General features: G+C 40.7%; 1 protein-coding gene across 33 annotated transcripts in view; it reads left to right on the forward strand.

Annotated features, from left to right (window-relative positions):
- Positions 1–19,404, forward strand: part of NSD1 (nuclear receptor binding SET domain protein 1) — a 148,134-nt gene that overhangs the window by 63,697 nt on the left and 65,033 nt on the right. For 28 of the 33 annotated variants that reach the window (XM_051844455.2, XM_051844450.2, XM_051844452.2 and 25 more), the window contains 2 exons: positions 3,552–3,724; positions 6,146–8,714. In XM_051844455.2, the coding sequence (XP_051700415.1) occupies positions 3,552–3,724; positions 6,146–8,714 (2,742 nt within the window). The remainder of the gene's footprint in view (positions 1–3,551; positions 3,725–6,145; positions 8,715–19,404) is intronic. The other 5 variants (XM_070076457.1, XM_070076456.1, XM_070076454.1 and 2 more) reach the window with 1 other exon arrangement.

Below are 19,404 nucleotides of genomic sequence, written 5' to 3' on the forward strand. Positions count from 1 at the left end.
GGTGCCAGTGTAGCAAGAAGTGGCCTAACCTGCTGTGACATAGTGCGTCTCTCATAGTTTAGGTTCTAGTCAAGTTGTGTCTACAGTACTTTGGTGGTCTTGAATGTACTGAGTCTTCTGTTTCTTATTTTATTTTTTTTTTAAGTTTTATTTATTTATTTTAAAGTCAGAGTTACACAGGAGAGACAGAGAGAGAGAGAGAGGCCTTCCATCCACTGGTTCACTCCCCAAATGACTGCAACAGCCAGAGCTGGGCCGACCCAAAGCTAGGAGCCAGGAGCTTCTTCTGGGTCTCACACAAGGGTGCAGGGCCCAAGCACTTGGACCATCTTCTGCTGCTATCCCAGGCCATAGCAGAGAGCTGGATTGGAAGCAGAGCAGCTGGAACTCGAACCAGCACCCATATGGGATATCAGCATTGCAGATGCTGGCTTTACCTGCTGTGCCACAGGGCCGGCCTCTACCTAGTCTATTTATTTTATTTTCCACCAGGCAGTGAATTTTTTTTCTCTTTTTATACATGGAATTCCAGATATTTTAGTCGAATTATTTGTTTATGACCAAATAATTTACTTTTCAAATTGACTTAAAGAACCACTGTGTATATTCACTTATACCATCTTACCAGTTTAATCTCCTTTTAGAGGTAGTTTCTGTTGAATTTAATTCAAGTGAATTTTTGCATAAAATGATTTTCATTTACTTTTTTTCAAGAGTAATAGATTTTTAAACCTATTTACCCTTCATTGTTTCTTTTGTAATCTTTTACTCTGAAATATGTTAAAATGCTAAGTGTGTGGAATAATTGAAGAATATTTCAAAACAAGTTCAATTAAAAATGATGTTATAAATATCCAAATGGCCCTTGGCATTAAAGAAGGTTCCCCACCCCTGCCCTAAAGGAACAAAATCTCTTGTTTTAAAAATTCAAATACGGGCCAACAACTTGGCTCACTAGGCTAATCCTCCGCCTGCAGCGCCAGCACACCGGGTTCTAGTCCCGGTCAGGGCGCCGGATTCTTTCCCGGTTGCCCCTCTTCCAGGCCAGTTCTCTGCTGTGGCCAGGGAGTGCAGTGGAGGATGGCCCAAGTGCTTGGGCCCTGCACCCCATGGGAGACCAGGAGAAGCACCTAGCTCCTGCCTTCGGATTGGCGCCGTGCGCCAGCCGCAGCATGCCGGCCGCGGCGGCCATTGGAAGGTGAACCAAGGGCAAAGGAAGACCTTTCTCTCTGTCTCTCTCTCACTGTCCACTCTGCCTGTCAAAAATAAAAAATAAAATAAAAAAATAAAAGTGATACAAAAAAAAGATAAAGCTTATTTTGGTACCTAAAAATTGAAATCTAGTCATAATTTTTTCATAATATACCTTTTCCATGAATTTTTTTTGATGCCCCTTATATATTTACTTGATAAATTAGATTTTATCTTTTTCTAGATATCATTAGTATTATTTAAATTTTTTAGAGTATTTATTAGAAAGAGAATGAGAGAGACATTTCCTATATCCTGACTTACATCTCCCTATACTTGCAGTGGCTTCCACTGGTTAGGCTACAGCCAGGAACCAGAAAGTCAATCCAGATCTCCCACTGAGGTGACAAGGACCAACTATTGTGCTGTCAATCAATTGCTGCCTCCCAGGACGCACATTGGCAGGAAACTGAAATAGGGAGAGGGGAGCCTGGACTGGAATCCAGACACTCTGGTGTGGAATGTCTAAACCTTTAAGTTACTTGCTAGGTCAAACTCTCACTCCTGTTTTTATTTTTGACAATTGTATATGTAGAACTTTGGACAATGAAAAAAGTTTAGAGTAATTGGGTTTCTTTCTTTTTCTGCTTTTTAAAAAGAGTTATTTTATTTATTTGAAAGGCAGAGTTATGGAGAGCGGTGGGTTGGTGGGGAGAGCGGGAGAGAGAGAGAGAGATCTTCCATCCACTGGTTCACTCCCCAAATGGCTGCACTGGTCAGGGCTGGGCCAGCCCAAATCCAAGAGCCAGGAATTTCTTCTGGGTCTCTCACATGGGTTCAGGGACCCAAGGACCTGGGCTTTCCTCTACTGCTTTACCAGGCGTGTTTACAGGGAACTGCATCAGAAGTAGAGCAGCCAGGACTGGAACTGACGCCCATATGCTGATGTTACAGGTGGCAGCTTTACCCCCTATGCCACAGTGCCAACCCCCTGGGCTTCTTTTTTTTCTTATAAAATATTTTCCTTATTTGAGACTTCAGATTCCACTTCTTTGGTAGAGTCAATTTTTTTTTTTTTTTTGACAGATAGAGTTAGACAGAGAGAGAGACAGAGAGAAAGGTCTTCCTTCTGTTGGTTCACCCCTCAAATGGCTGCTATGGCTGAAGCCACACTGATCTGAAGCCAAGAGCCAGGCACTTCTTCCTGGTTTCCCACGTGGGTGCAGAGGCCCAAGCACTTGGGCCATCCTCCACTGCCTTCCCGGATCACAGCAGAGAGCTGGACTGGAAGAGGAGCAACCGGGACGAGAATCCGGTGCTCATGGGATGCCAGTGCCACAGGCAGAGGATTAACCAAGTGAGCCATGGCACCGGCCCCTGGTAGAGTCAATTTTTAGTGATGAATTTACTCTCTGAAGTTGTTGTACCTACTGTGTTGGTATAATTGAGATTCAACTTACTTCTTAGAGTTCATGAATGGAATCTAGGCAAAGTATCTAGTGCAGTGTCAAGCCCAGAATAGTGGCTATAAAGATGTTAGTGTGTTGTATATGGCACTGTTTGAAAACATTTATGCCTTCTCGTATTTTAGCATAGTGGTTTTAGAATTTTTTTGTTATTTATTTTTTAGTTATATTTGTGCTACTTTAGCTTATGTCCTTTGTGTTCTGTGACAATGAGGTTATAGCATTTTATAGACTGATGCTAAAAAGAGCTTATTTGGCTGCTATCTTAATTTACTGTGTAATTAGCTATCTACCTCTAACTGGTTTTGAACTGGTTTTGCACCCAGAGTAAAGATTCTTTTAATAAACTTCTAGAAATTTTTTCCCACATCAATTGAATAGTTGAAATTTTCCTTTCTTTCTTTTTTTGTAAAGATTTATTTATTTTATTTAAAAGTCAGAGTTACACAGAGGAGAGGCAGAGAGAGAGAGGTCTTCCATCTGCTGATTCACTCCCCAGTTGGCCGCAATGGCAGAAGCTGAGCTGATCCGAAGCCAGGAGCCAGGAGCTTCTTCCAGGTCTTCCCATGTGGGTGCAGGGGCCCAAGGACTTGGGTATCTTCTATTGCTGTCCCAGGCCTTAGCAGAGAGCTGGATTGGAAGTGGAGCAGCTGGGTCTTGAACCAGTGCCCGTATTCGATGCCAGCACTGCAGGCAGTGGCTTTACCCGCTATGCCACAATGCTGGCCCCTAAATTTTCCTTTCACATACCTTACTTCAGATTAAGTTTTGTAGGTATTTTACTTGGTTAATTGTAAGCAGTGTCTTCTTTAGGAATATAGGTGATGCTATTTTCTTGGTATTCACTAGTCATCTTTTGAATTAATGAATTGATTAATTTTTATCCTCATCTAGTTTCCAACCGGAGGCCCTATCGGCAATACTATGTTGAGGCTTTTGGAGACCCTTCTGAAAGAGCCTGGGTAGCTGGAAAAGCAATCGTCATGTTTGAAGGCAGACATCAGTTTGAAGAGCTACCTGTCCTTAGGAGAAGAGGGAAGCAGAAAGAAAAAGGATATAGGCATAAGGTAAACAAAAAAGCCTCTTGAGGTGGTTGAGATGCTAGTGTCTGTCATTACAGTGCCAGGGCTCAAAACCTGGCTTGCGAATGCAGACCTTGGGAAGCATTTCACTGATGGGTCACATGGTTGGGTTCCAGGCACCCGTGTGGGACACCTGGATTGAGTTCCCATTGCAGGCATTTGGACATTAAACAAATGGATGGGAGTGCTCCTTCTTGCCTATCCTCTTTCCTTCACTCTCGAGTTCTTTGTCTCTCTTTCTCTTGAAAAGAAAATTTTTTAAAAAGCGTATTTGAAAGTTACATAGTTTTGGGTTGGTTAGAAAGGAGGCAGGCAAATAGTGTATTTTGAAATATACCATTTCCTTTCGTAGTATAGTGTCAGAAAATAGCTAGGAAGCAAGTTCTTCTCCCTTTTTTCTTTATTTTTCTTCCTGTTTCTCTTTCCTTCCCTTTGTTTTCCTTTATTTCACCTTCCCATTCTTCTTCTGCAGTCCTTTTCTGTCACCTTCCCCCCTTTCTTTCTTAAAGATTTATTTAAAAGGCAGAGTAACAGGGAGATATCTTTCAACCACTGGTTCATTCCCCAAATGACTGCAACAGCTAGAGCTGGGCCAGGCTGATGCCAGGAGCCAAGAAGTACATCTAGGTCTCCCAGGTGGGTGACAGAGGACCAATCACTTGGGCCATCTTCCACTGCTTTCCCAGTTGCATTAGCAGGGAGCTGGATTGGAAGTGGAGCAGCCGGGACTCATCCCATAGGTGACGCTGACATTATAGGCAGCAGCTTAGCCCATTACAGTATCTAAGGTTTTCTGTTAAATTTGTCTCAGAAAAATTTTGCCTTATTTTCTTTTAATATTCTTTTCACCCATAATCTTTATTATGCTATAATATATGTAACATTACATTTATTATCTTAACCTTTTTGTGTATAGTTAAATATGAAAAACATTCATAATGTTGTGCAGTTATCCATCTCTGGAATTCTTTTCATCTCATAAAACTAAAACCATACCCATTAAACAGTACATCTCCATTTTTCTCTTCCTTCATCTCTGGCAATCACCTTTCTACTGTCTTTTATTTAGTATTTTATCGTCAAACCTATAAGAGGAAATAGTTCTTCTTAGGTTGATGTTTTATACTCCCCTGTTTAAATACCTTTAGACTAATTTTTAAAAAGTCATGATTAATAGCCGGTGCCGCGGCTCAATAGGCTAATTTTCTGCCTGCAGCACTGGCACATCTGGTTCTAGTCCCGGTCAGGGTGCCGGATTCTGTCCCGGTTACCCCTCTTCCAGTCCAGCTCTCTGCTGTGGCCCGGGAGTGCAGTGGAGGATGGCCCAAGTCCTTGGGCCCTGCACCAGTATGGGAGACCAGGAGAAGCACCTGGCTCCTGGCTTCAGATCAGCGCAGTGCCCCTGCCGCAGTGGCCATTGAGGGGTGAACCAACGGTAAAGGAAGACCTTTCTCTCTGTCTCTCTCACTGTCTACTCTGCCTGTGGGGAAAAAAAAAAAAGTCATGACTAGTATAATGTAGTGCCATAGGTCTACAGATTATGCCACTAACACCTTGAGTTCTCTAAGTGTTGGTATCTTCATCTCTTACAGAACTGTTATGAAGATATCAATTAGTATGAAATGCTTACTATGTCGTAAGCATTGTGAACTGCTCATGTATGCTGTTGTTAGGATGAAATTGGTTAAGTGCATCCTTCCTGATAGTCTGAGTGGTTGATGGTGGGGAGGTGTCAAGAGTTTGTCTGTTCAGACTTTATTTATGTAGATTTACCAACCCTCTTTTTAGACTACGGCCTTGAGGTCTAGAAAATGAGTTTATTCTGGTGGCAGATATGAGCATGAATGGGTGTGTTTGTAAAAGAAACCAAATGGTCAGTTTATTGCCTTGTAAGAGGAGGCTGCCTATTCAGTGATGTTAATTTTTACATGATCTGTAGTATTTCTGAATAGTAACTGGTGTAGTTAGAACCTTGAATAATATTTATTACATAAAACCAAGGAAGGAAATAAGAACCTGAAAAATTAAGAGTATTTTATAGCTCCTCAGTGTCTGTTTGCTGTGAGGAATCAAGAAAATAATGTGTATTTTGTTCTGTCTTTTATATCTTAGGTTATGGTCCATTCCTTTGCTTATAAATGCAGAAAAGGTAGAATGTATGTGAGCTCAATCCTTTCTCTAATGGTAGATCTTATTGGTGACAGTAGTACTGAGAAATTCCCATCAGGTAAGCCTTGGATGAGCTTAGGAACTAAATTTCTGGCTAGTAACAGTATAAGGGCCTTTAAGCTATCTAACAATGTTTGAAAAAACTTCTGATTTGAGAGAGAGTCATTTATTTATCATTTCCTTGGGTCCCCCTCCCATTTCTCTGATAAGTGATACTTTTTCTCCTTTAAATTTAAGGTTCCTCAGAAAATTTTGAGTAAATGGGAAGCCAGTGTTGGTCTTGCTGAACAGTATGATGTTCCCAAAGGATCAAAGAATCGCAACTGTGTCAGTACTTCCATCAAGTTGGACAGTGAGGAGGACATGCCATTTGAGGACTGTACAAATGATCCTGATTCAGAACACGACCTATTACTTAATGGCTGCTTGAAATCTCTGGCTTTTGATTCTGAACATTCTGCAGACGAGAAGGAAAAGTCTTGTGCTAAATCTCGAGCCAGAAAGAACTGTGATAATCCAAAAAGGACTAGTGTGAAAAAGGGCCACATGCAGTTTGAAGCACATAAGGAAGAACGGAGGGGAAAGATTTCTGAGAACCTTGGCCTAAACTTTATCTCTGGGGATGTGTCTGATAAACAGGCATCTAATGAACTTTCCAGGATAGCAAACAGCCTCACAGGGTCCAATACTGCCCCAGGAAGTTTCCTATTTTCTTCTTGTGGACAAAACACTGCAAAGAAAGAATTTGAGACTTCAAATTGTGACTCTTTATTGGGCTTGTCTGAGGGTACCTTGATTTCTAAATGTTCTGGAGAGAAAAAGAAGCCCCAGCGAGGTCTGGTGTGTAGTTCAAAAGTGCAGCTTTGCTATATTGGAACAGGTGATGAGGAAAAGCGAAGTGATTCCATTAGTATCTGCACCACTTCTGATGATGGAAGCAGTGATCTAGATCCTGTAGAACACAGCTCAGAATCAGATAACAGTATCCTTGAAATTACAGATACTTTTGATAGAACAGAGAACATATTATCCATGCAGAAAAATGAAAAGATAAAGTATTCTAGGTATCCTGCCACAAACTCCAGAGTAAAACCAAAACAGAAATCCCTCATTACTAACTCACATACAGACCACTTAATGAATTGTACTAAGACAACAGAGCTGGGAACTGAGATGTCTCAGGTTAATCTCTCTGACCTTACGGTGTCCACTCTTGTCCACAAACCCCAATCAGATTTTAAAAATGATAGTCTTGCTCCCAAATTCAACACACCATCAGCCATTTCCAGTGAGAACTCATTAGTAACGGGTGGGGCTACAAATCAGACTCTGTTACATTCGAAAAGCAAACCACCCAAGTTCCGAAGTATAAAGTGCAAGCATAAAGAAAATCCACTTATTGTAGAACCATCAGTTCCAAATGAGGACTGCAGTTTGAAATGCTGCTCTTCAGATACTAAAGGCTCTCCTTTGGCCAGCATTTCAAAAAGTGGGAAAATGGACGGGCTGAAACTACTGAGCAACATGCATGAGAAAACCAGAGATTCAAGTGACATAGAAACAGCCGTGGTGAAGCATGTTCTGTCAGAGCTGAAGGAACTCTCTTACAGATCCTTAAGTGAGGATGTCAGTGACTCTGGTACGTCAAAGCCATCAAAACCGTTACTTTTTTCTTCTGCTTCTAATCAGAATCATATACCTATTGAGCCAGACTACAAATTCAGTACATTGCTAATGATGTTAAAAGACATGCATGATAGTAAGACAAAGGAGCAGCGATTGATGACTGCTCAAAACTTGATCTCTTATCGGAGTCCTAGTCGGGGGGATTGTTCTACCAGTAGTCCTGTAGGGGCTTCCAAGATTTTGGTTTCGGGAAGCTTCACCCATAATTCAGAAAAAAGTGGAGATGTCACTCAGGACTCAGCCCGTCCTAGCCCTAGCGGGGGTGACTCTGCACCGTCTGTGGAGTTGTCTGCCTCTTTACCTGGGTTAGTGTCTGACAAGAGAGACCTCTCTGTTTCTGTTAAAAGTCGTTCAAACTGTGTGACTAGGCGCAACTGCGGGCGATCTAAGCCATCCAAATTGCGTGATGCTTTTTCAACCCAGATGGGAAAGAACACCGTGAACCGCAAGGCCTTAAAGACAGAGCGCAAGAGAAAACCGAGCCAGCTTCCTGCTGTGACTCTAGAGGTTCCACTGCAGGGAGACAAAGAGAGTGGAAGCTCAGTGAGTGGCTCATCAAGAGATGGGGCAGAAGATTCTGGTAAAGAATCCAGTCAACAAACGGGCCATTTAACGAGTGAAGATGCTATCCAATTTTCTGATGTTCATTTTGATAACAAGGTTAAGCAGTCTGACCCTGATAAAATTCCCGAAAAAGAACCTACTTTTGAAAACAGGAAAGATCCTGAATTGAACTCTGAAATGAACAGTGAGAATGATGAACCCAATGGTGTAAATCAAGTGGTGCCTAAAAAGCGCTGGCAGCGTTTAAACCAAAGGCGCACTAAACCTCGTAAGCGCACTAACAGATCTAGGGAGAAAGAAAACTCTGAGGATGCCTTTGGAGTCTTGCTTCCTGGTGACCCTGTGCAGAAGGGGCGGGATGAGTTCCCAGAGCATAGAACTCCTCCTCCTACAAACATAGTAGAGGACTCAGTGACAGATCCAAATCATGCTGGCTGCTTAGATTCAGTTGGGCCACAGTTGAATGTTTGTGATAAATCTGCCGCCAGCAATGAGGACATGGAAAAGGAACCAGGAATCCCCAGTTTGACACCACAAGCTGAGCTTCCCGAACCAGGTAAGGACTTGGGACCAAGATAGAAAGGGAGTGGAGAAAGTACTGATAATGTTGTCCTCGTGGACATGGTCTGTTTCAATGGAAGGTGAATTGTAAAGTGGGAAGGAAGGATTGTTACTTGAATGAAGAAAGGACTTTATTTATTTTTTATTTGACAGGCAGAGTGATAGGGGGAGGGGGAAAAGACACCGATTGATCTTCTATTCTCTGGTTCACTCCCCAAATGAATGCAACCACTGAGGCTGGACACGCCGAAGCCAGGAGCTTGGAATTCCATCTGGGTCTCCCATGTGGGTGCAAGGGCCTTGGGACTTGGGCCGCCTGCTGCTTCAGGTGCATTAGCAGGGTGTCTGATCAGATGTGGAGCAGCTGGCATCATAGAAGTGGTTTATCTGCTGCACCACAATGCCAGCCCCCCAGAAGGACTTTTTATGTAGAAGGGGTCTGAATCTTAAATTTTAAGATCAGATTTCCATATATTTTCTTTCAGAAATTAAATTTTACCAGAAACTACTCCTTCCAGTTTTGTACCCGATGCCCATTTTCCTTTTTAAAATATCTGTGAGCTTTTTGGGACTCAATTGGTTATGGCAAGTAATGAGGGATTCTGAGCCTAAGATTTAAATCCAGCTGTTAAAGATCAAGTTTTAGAAATTGTTTTTGGGGTCCAGCACTCTGGCATAGTGGGTAAAGCCACTGCTTGTGACCTGCTTGTGACTCTGGCATCCACGTCGTTGTCTTTCTTTTCTTTTGTGTATGTGTGTGTGTGTGTGTGTGTGTGTGTTTTAAGATTTTATTTATTTGAAAGAGTTACAGAGAGAGAGGTAGAGGCAGAGAGCTCTTCCATCCACTGGTTCACTCCCTGTTGGCCGCAATGGCTGGAGCTGTTCTGATCCGAAGCCAGGAGCTTTTTCTGGGTCTCCCACACAGGTGCAGGGGCCCAAGGACTTGGGCCATCTTCTACTGCTTTCCCAGGCCATAGCAGAGGTCCTGGACTTTTTCATTTTGGGAAGTTTTTTTTTTTTTTTTTTTGACAGGCAGAGTGGACAGTGAGAGAGAGAGAGACAGAGAGAAAGGTCTTCCTTTTGCCATTGGTTCACCCTCCAATGGCCGCCGCGGCCGGCGCGCTGCGGCCGGCGCACCGCGCTGATCCGATGGCAGGAGCCAGGAGCCAGGTGCTTTTCCTGGTCTCCCATGGGGTGCAGGGCACAAGCACCTGGGCCATCCTCCACTGCACTCCCGGGCCACAGCAGAGAGCTGGCCTGGAAGAGGGGCAACCAGGACAGAATCCGGCGCCCCGACCGGGACTAGAACCCGGTGTGCCGGCGCCGCTAGGTGGAGGATTAGCCTAGTGAGCCGCGGCGCCGGCCCTTTTTTTTTTTTTTTTTTTTTTTTTACGATTGATTTGTTTACTTGAAAAGAGAGGAGGATAGAAGTCGGGGGTAGGGGGAGATATTGATATTCCTTTACTGGTTCATTCCCTAAAGGGCCACAATAACCAGGATGGTCCAGGCTGAAACTATTCTTGTCTCCCACATGGGTGGCAGAGTTAGAAGCACCTGGACCATCATTTGCTGCCTTCCCAGGAGCATTAGCAGGAAGCTGGATCCAAAGTAGAGTACCCAGGACTCACACTAGTAATTCCATTTGGGATGCTGGCATTGTAAGTGGCAGTGTGCCATAGTCCCTGGTGGGAGATTTTTGATTAGTTATTTAATCTCCTTGCTAGTTACAGGTCTGTTCAGATTTCTTGTTTCTTCATGACTCAGTCTTGGTAGATTGCATATTTTAGAATTTACTCATTTCTTCCAGGCTGTTGAATATGTTGTCATAGTTGTCTCTATGAAACTTTATTTCTGTGATGGAAATTGTAACATCACTTTCTGATTTTAGTGATTTGAGTATTTTTTTTTCTAATCTTGCTAAGGGCCTTTTTGTTTTCAAAAAGTGAAGTTGATTTTTTTTCTTTTCTGTTTCATTTACTTCTGCTCTACTATTTATTGTTCTTCTACTTTGAGTTTTATGGTTTTTTTTTTGTTCCTATTTTTCTAGTTCCTTGAGTTGTAAAGTTAGACTGTTGATTTGAATTATTTCTTTTTTAATATAGACATTTACCAATATAATGTCCCTCTTTATCTGTATCCCATAAGTTGTAGTATATTGTTTTTCATGTATCTCAAACTTTTTTTTTAATTTCCATTATGATTTTTTCTTTGATTCAGTGGTTGTTCAAGAGTGTGTTCTAATTTCCACATATTTGTGAATTTTCCAGATTCTGTAATAATGCTGACTTCTAGGCTTATTCCATTGTTGTCAGAAGAGATATTTGGTGTGATCTTGAACTTCTTAAATTTGCTAAGACATGTTTTGTGACCTACCGTGTCCTGGAGAATGTACCATAGGCTCCTGAGAAGAATGTATATTCTGCTACTGATAGGTGGGGTATATATCTGTTGGGTCTTATTATTCTACTGAATTGTTCCAGGCCTTTTTCATATAGATCTTACATATGGTGGTTCTTTCATTATTGCTAGGTGGGGCATTGAAATCTCTTTCTTTTCTTTTCTTTTCTTTTCTTTTCTTTTCTTTTCTTTTCTTTTCTTTTCTTTTCTTTTCTTTTCTTTTCTTTTCTTTTCTTTTCTTTTCTTTCTTTCTTTCTTTCTTTCTTTCTTTCTTTCTTTTTTTTTTTAAGATTTTTTATTTATTTATTTGAGAGGTAGAGTTACAGGCAGTAAGAGGGAGAGAGAAAGGTCTTCCTTCCTTTGGTTCACTCCCCAAATGCCGGCAATGGCCAGAGCTGTGCTGATCCAAAGCTAGGAGCCAAGTGCTTCTTCCCAGTCTCCCATGTGGGTGCAGGGGCCCAAGTACTTGGGCCATCTTCTACTGCTTTCCCAGGCCACAGCAGAGAGCTGAATTTTGGAAGAGGAGTAGCCGGAACCTGAACCAGCGCCCATATGGGATGCCGGCGCCACAGGCAGAGGATTAACCCACTGCGCCACAGCGCCAGCCCCTGAAATCTCTTTCTTATTGTTTCTCCCTTCAGTTCTATCATGTTTGCTTCTCATATTTGGGTGCTCGATATTAGGTAAATTATGTACTTATAATAATTATATGTTCCTGGTGGGAAATATATTGTGTCTGATATAAGTGTGGGCAGGAGCCAGTGTTGTGGCACATTGGGTAAAGCCTCTTCCTTTGATGCTGACATCCCATATATGGCTTCCAGTTCATGTCCCAGCTACTACTGTTCTGATCCAGCTCCCTGATAATGGCCTGGCAAAAGCAGTGGAAGATGGCCCAAGTAGTTGGGCCTCTACCACCCATTGGGGAGACAAGGATGGAGCCCCTGGCTTCAGCCTGGCCCATTCCTGGGTGTTGTCCACCTGGGGAGTGACTCAGTTGTTGGAAGACCCCTTTCCCTTTAGACATTTAGGTTGTTTTCCAGTTTTTGATAATTATTCATTTACTGTAATAACCTCAAGTCATTTTTATATTTTGAGAATCTTAAAGATATATTGCTGTATTACTGGATCATTTAGTTTGTATTAGGCAGTGTCTTAGAATTCTGAATTATATTTTATAGTTATATTACAATGTTCCTAACTAGTAGTACACAAAGGCTTGACAGTGTTTCATTTTCTTGTTTTGATCACATCTTTATTTCTAATATTATTTATTTGGGGGGTTCTGGATCCAGATGGTTTATTATTATCTTTTTTTTTTTTTTTTTTTGATGTGATCTCTAAGTGTTTCTTCCGTATTCACTCTATAACCCCTGTTCCAGGACAGTATGCTCATCCAGAACCTAGTCATTAAAAAGTCAAAAAAAAAGTCAAAAATTAAAAATCTTAGAGAGTTCGCCATTGCTGGAAGCCAGGTGGCCACATGACCCAACCACTGGTGTCAGTCCCACCCCCATCCTAATGGGGTTCGCTGCTCCTACCTCCCTGCCTGCACCCTGGCAAAGCATTAAAAGAACCTGTTCCTGAACACCTGTCTCTTTCTCTCTATCTCCTGATCTCTGTCTCTTGACCTCTCTCTTTCTCCTTCTTCACTCCTTCCCTCTGGTCTGTCGGATTTCCTCAATAAACCCTTTCCCTTTAAAAAACAAAAAATCTTAGAGACATGGAATATTGTAAACAGGCTTTATAAATAGTTCTGCCTCTAGGAAGTCCTTAACATTCATGAGTCTTTCTTTCAAACTTAATTTTTCTTGGTTATTTGGTATTACAGTGCTTTTTTTTTTCTTCCAAAGTTCTATCATATTTGCTAGTAGAGTGGGGAGAGCATTTAGGCTAGCACTTATGACAGTGGTTAAGATGTGTCTCATATCAGAATGTCTGTGTTTACTGACTCCGGCTTTCTGCAAGACCTTGGCTCAAGTGATTGGATTCCTGGCACTCAGATGGGAGACCTAGATTGAGCTCTCAGCTCATGCTTTCAACCCTACCTAGGAGCTGTTATGGGCATTTGCGGAGTGAACTAGCAGATGGGAACTCTTTTTCTCTGAAATAAAAAATAAAGTATTAAAAAATTTAATAACTATAAAGTAGGGGAAAGATAGAGTTGAAGTGGATGTTTTTACTAAATAAATGCTGCTTCATATGACCCTGGTCATTTATTACATTTAAAAAGTTGTGAAATTCGTAAGAATAAAATACACTCCTTGGGGAGATTTCAAAGTTACTTGTGGCATAGTTGAAACCAGGTTGGAAATTTTGTAAAAATTCTTGAAGTCTGAAGATGTGTACATGGGATTTGTTGTATTGATTTGATAGATGTTTTGTTAGACATTCTCTCATAAAGCCCTCTTCAATAGGAATTAAGAGCAGAGTGGTAAATTTAAATCACAATGACTATGGCAATAATAATAGTGTCTTAAGAAAATTTTATATACTTTATAAATATATACAAATTACATATAAATATTTATAAATTTTATATGTGTATGCATGTATGCACTAGGTGCAGCAGCTGGGATATTTGTATCCCATATCAGAGTGTCTGGGTTTGAGTCTTGGTTCCATTTGTGATTTTAGCTTGCTGCTCAGGTACACACTGGGAGGCAGAAGATGATGATTCAAGTTGTTGAGACCCTTTCCCACACAGGAGAACTGGATTGAATTGCTGGCTCCTGTCTAACCCAGTTCACTAGTTTTTATGGGCATTTGGAGAATGGACCAGCGATTGGGAGATTTCTCTCTTGTCTCTGTGCCTTCCCAAAAGTGTGTGTGTGTGTGTAAATGTTAAATATAATTTGGAATGAAGGCAGATGGAAATTTGTTCCCTATCATCCCCTGCGAAGATGAAAACATATTAATTAACTTTGTACTTTATTGAATTAGGAGTTGCATATTAAAATGTTTAATATAACATAGTTCACTGAAAAGATAAATAGAATATAAATTTATAATTTATTTATCGGATAGTTGTAGAGATTTTACCATAGTCTACATTATGCTTTTGTATCCCTGTTGTATATAGTTTTTATGTTCCTCTGAACTCTTAGATTTTGTGTAGTTTTGTATTTGGATCTAAAGATTTGATTTCTCTTTTTTCTATTTCTAAATACTTTTAACTTGTTATGTTAATTTTTTAAAATAGAAGATACCCTTTACGTATTTTCTAAGGAAAATTTCTCTCACACGTGATAGAAACCTGTACTTACAAACTTTGGCTGTTCATTACAGAACTTGAGAAGAGACAGTAAAATAAAAGTAGCTAAATATTGGATTTAAGAGGATAGGTCAGAAAAAAACAATTTCACTATTATTGGAAAGAAAATACTGAATAAAATTTTAAAATAGAAGTTTCTGAAAAGTTAGAACTCAAATAAGAATAAAGCATTCAATAAACATTACAATTTTCCATTTTGTAGATTGGGGCCTTATGCTTAATGCAACTTGAGGACTCAAAGGAACATTCTAAAGACATGGCAAAAAAAACCCACTGACTTATTTCAGCTTTCAACATTTCACTAAAGTGGTCACGGTAGTTTTGTCAGAAATACATATGGTCATGTTGCTGAATATTTGATGGCTTATCTGATAGTTTGTGTAATTAAAGGTACAAAAATTCAGAATGAAAAACAGTCATTTCACCACATGATCGAAATCTGTCTACCTCGTTTTCTCTTTACAAAATAATGCACGTTGATTTTTTTTTAACTTGAAAAAAGTCAGAGTTACAGAGAGGCAGAGGCAGAGAGAGAAAGAAGTCTTCCATTTGCTGGTTCACTCCCCAAATGGCTGCAGTGGCTGGAGTTGAGCTGATTCAAAAGCAGGAGCCAGGAGCTTCTTATGGTTCTCCCATGCAAGTACAGGGGCTCAAGGACTTGGGCCATCTTCTGCTGCATTCACAGGCTATCGCAGAGAGCTGGATTGGAAGTAGAGCAGCCAGGACTCAAACCAGTGCCCAGATGGGATGCTGGCACTGCAGGCGGAGGCCTTACTTGCTACGCCACAGTGCTGGCCCTATATAGGTCTTCTTTCTGAAGAGATGATAAAATAATTCTTAACACATTAAGACAGAAATATAAAATGCTGAAAAATATAGGAATTTGCACCTGTATACCCATAGCTCTGTTAATAAAAGTTATCTGTGTGCCATTGTCTAGATCTTATAATAAGCCTTCTAGCACACTACCGTGAATGACAATGCTACTCCTGTGAATGAAAACCATCAGGTTTTATGGATTTCTCAAAACATCCCCACTCACAAAGATGAAACTGGTTCACTTTCAGTGTATTTTACTGGAATAGAATTGTTTTCTTTCTTTCTTTTTTCTTTTAAATATATTTATTTGAAAGAGTTACTGAGAGAGAGAAGAGGCAGAGGAAGAGAGAGATCTTCCATCTGATGATGCACTCCCTAATTGGCTGCAACGGCCAGAGCTGCGCCGATCCAAAGCCAAGAGCCAGGAGCTTCTTCTGGGTCTCCCACACGGGTGCAGGGGCCCAAAGACTTGGGCCATCTTCTGCTTTCCCAGGCCATAGCAGAGAGCTGGATGGGAAGTGGAGTGGCCGGGTCTCCCATATGGAATGCTGGCGCTTCAGGCCAGGGCGTTAACCCACTGTGCCACAGCGCTGGCCCGAATTGTTTTCTTTTTAAATTATAGTCATTTTGCAGGAGTTCATAAAAGCCTCATGTCTTTTCTGATTCCATCTGTGCTAATCTTCCTGGTTGTTAAAAACAGATAGTTTTTAATGTATCTTAACTGTCCTCCTTCATTAAAACCATAGTCAAAACTTTCCAGGATATCAGGAAAATCAAGAGGTAATTCATCTTTTTTCATTGGCACATCCTATCCTAAACAATAAATCTGTGCTCTGTCCCCAGCTACAGAGCTGAATGTCTTGGTGGGAGGAGATGCGATCTTCCGGTTTGCCAGTTGAACTGCTAAAGATGGGATTTCATTGAAGTTTGATTTCTACCCTTCCTCTCTCTTGTGTTGTGCCCCTTTATCAGGAGGCACGAAATATCTACTTGCAATTTAAAAAAAAAAAGATTTATTTATTTGAAAGGCAGAATGACAGAGCTTCCATGCCTTGGTACACCCCCCAAATGTTTGCAACAGTTACGGTTTGGACAGGCCAAAGTGAGAATCCAGGAACCCCATCGGAGTCTCACATGTGGGTGTGGGGACTCAGGAAATAGGGCATCTTCTGCTGCCTGCCAGGTGCATTAGTAGGATGCTTGACCTGAATTAGTTATGAGCCAGACATCCTAATATGGGATGCAGGGATCTCAAAGAGTAGCTTAACTTAGCATTCACAGTGCCTGCCCCTGTCCTGTGACTATTCTGCCATTAGAAACCACTGATAGAGGTGATTAAAAATACTGCTTTGGAGAAAAATAAGAAAGGGGGATAAGTAATGCTGGATGGTTCTAGTTTTCAATAGCATGATTAGGACAGGCCTGGACTAGGTGGGTACTAGAACAGACTTGAGGGAGCCATGTGCTTATCTGAGGAATAGCTAGCTGCTAGTTTTCACTCATGTTGCCTTATTTTCCTTTTGTGTTTGCTTTATTTTCTGATAGTTTTCCAAAAATTTTAATTTTATACTGTTATAAAATTTTAATTTTATACTGTTTATACTGTTTTGTAATTTGAGAATATGACTGAATTTGTCACACTCTTCCAATTCAACTGGTAAGGTAAACAATCCAGTTTAGGTGAGAAAATAGATTTCAAGTTGTGATGGGGTAGTTGAGGGAAGAGCCTAGGAAAAGGAAGGAAGCTTCTTCCAGTTTCCAGTCATTTTGTTGTGATTTACAGAGATATATTACTGTATTAGGAAACAGGTGATAAACTTTTTCTTAAAACGTCTAGGTTGTAAATATTTGGGACTTTATGAGCCAAAAGGTCTCTTTCACTTTTTAACTCTGTCTTTGAGCATGGCTCTATTCCAATAAATCTTTATTTATTAAAACAGACCCATTGGTTGTTTGCCAAAACCTAAAAATTTTAAGGATAGTTCTACGTAATTTTGATGGGGACACAATGCATGCAGTTATGCAGGAAACTTTTAGGTGTGCCGTATTACATTTCTTCACTTTATTGTGTGCTATCTGCTGCCTTTTTGGCCTCAAGGAAGTAGAGAGCTGGAATAATGAAGCCCTGTCAAGAAGTTCCTCTATGACGGAGGCAGACCCCAAAGGTAGAGAGGTAGAGCAACCCCAAGAGGAAAGGAAACAAGACAACTCATAGAACCTGAGGAGAAGACAGAGGAGAGGGACTGTGTGAGATTCAGTGACAGCGCTAGCCATGCAGCGAGTGTGGGAGATGCTGGTATCACAGAACAGGGGCTTGTTTTAGTAAAAAGGACTTAAGGATTTGGAGTTTTGATAGATTTTGGGTGGAGTAATGGCCACTTCAATAACTACCTTAAATTGGCCTGGGCAAATTGTTTTCCCCCTTTGAGCCTCAGTTCTATTATTTATAAAACAACATGGCAGTTTGAAATGAGGGTTAGAAATTTGTGAATGTTAAATATCTGAGCATTGTCTTATACACAATAAACCACTGTTATTTTCTATTATTTCTTTGATTTTTTTTTTTCTGTTAAAATGTCACTGATGTGTGATGACTTGGATGAGATGTCTGATTGGAATTTATTAAAGTATAATTTGCTTCCCTCAGCACATTAAGTAATTGACATTAACTGTCAAAAAGGTACATGCATATCAGAGATCATCAACACATTGATGGGAAATGATTATTATGAAAAACACACATGGACTTGTAGTTTTTTGGCACCAAAATAGACTTATCTTTTAATTCTGTTTTCCCATGATCTTTCTGAAGTCCTTTTGTATATTCATTTCAAGATGCATTTTGGCTTATTTCTTTTCTATCAAGACAGTTTTTTCAGGTATTACTTAGAGCATTTTAAATAATCATTGAGCTCATACTTTAAATTGCTTTTGAAATAATTGCTTGAGAAAAACTGTACAATTTGGTCATTTGTAGATTTATTGTCTCAAATGGAAAAGTTAGCAGAATTAGTGATTTCCATGCTTTAAATATCCCTATAATTATATTGGGAGTAGTTCAGTTCATACAGTTTTTTTTTTGACAGGCAGAGTGGACAATGAGAGACAGATTTTTTTTTTCAGTTCATACAGTTTTGATAACTATATCCTCTAATATTTGCTTTAACTTTGTTATTATGAAATTAAAAGCAGTTAGAATTAGTAAAAATGAATTATCTTGCACTTGTCCTAATGAAAGTTTTAGGACTCATTTTCTCATGTTCTATCCAAGAAGGAAGAGCTTTTGTGAAGCTTGTGTTCCTTCTTGTGGCTTTTAAGTTTTGCTTTCCTTTTTTGAGAGAATGTCAACAATGCTTCATTCAACCGAGATAGGAACAGTTTCCTCTGAGGTCATCGTATCTTAAAATGCCTCTTGCTTCCTGAATGTGATTGTATCTTGCGTTCTGTGTTCATTAGCCTGTGTTGTCAAAAAGCTTACAGTATAGTAAAATAACTACAACATATTACACACATTAAAACCTGGACGAAGTTTTACAGGGAAATTGTAATGGATATTTGATTCCACCATTAATGCAAACAAAAATCAGTTGGCCCTCTGTATCCATGGTTTTCAGCCGTCTGTGGATTGAATATTTTCGGGGAAATTTTGCATCAGAAATAAACTGCACAGAGGATTTTCCCTTGTTAATATTCCTTCAGAAATGCTGTGTTAATGTGAGATAATGCTGTGACTTTGGTTCTGATAATATATGCCTCAGTTTTATGGTGTTGAGACTCACTATAACCATATGTTACTAAGTTAATGATTCACTTTATAAAGTGGTTTTGAAATTCATGTGGGCCGGCGCTGCGGCTCAATAGGCTAATCCTCTGCCTAGTGGTGCCGGAACACCGGGTTCTAGTCCCGGTCGGGGCGCCGGATTCTGTCCCGGTTGCCCCTCTTCCAGGCCAGCTCTCTGCTGTGGCCCGGGAGTGCAGTGGAGGATAGCCCAAGTCCTTGGGTCCTGCACCCGCATGGAAGACCAGGATAAGCACCTGGCTCCTGCCTTCGGATTAGCGTGGTACGCTGGCCGCAGCGCGCCGGCCATGGCGGCCATTGGAGGGTGAACCAACAGCAAAGGAAGACCTTTGTCTCTCTCTCTCTCTCTCTCACTGTCCACTCTGCCTGTAAAAAAAAAAAAAAAAAAAAAGAAAT

Source organism: Oryctolagus cuniculus, chromosome 6 (genome assembly GCF_964237555.1).
Source record: "Oryctolagus cuniculus chromosome 6, mOryCun1.1, whole genome shotgun sequence".
NCBI classification, from domain to species: domain Eukaryota; kingdom Metazoa; phylum Chordata; class Mammalia; order Lagomorpha; family Leporidae; genus Oryctolagus; species Oryctolagus cuniculus.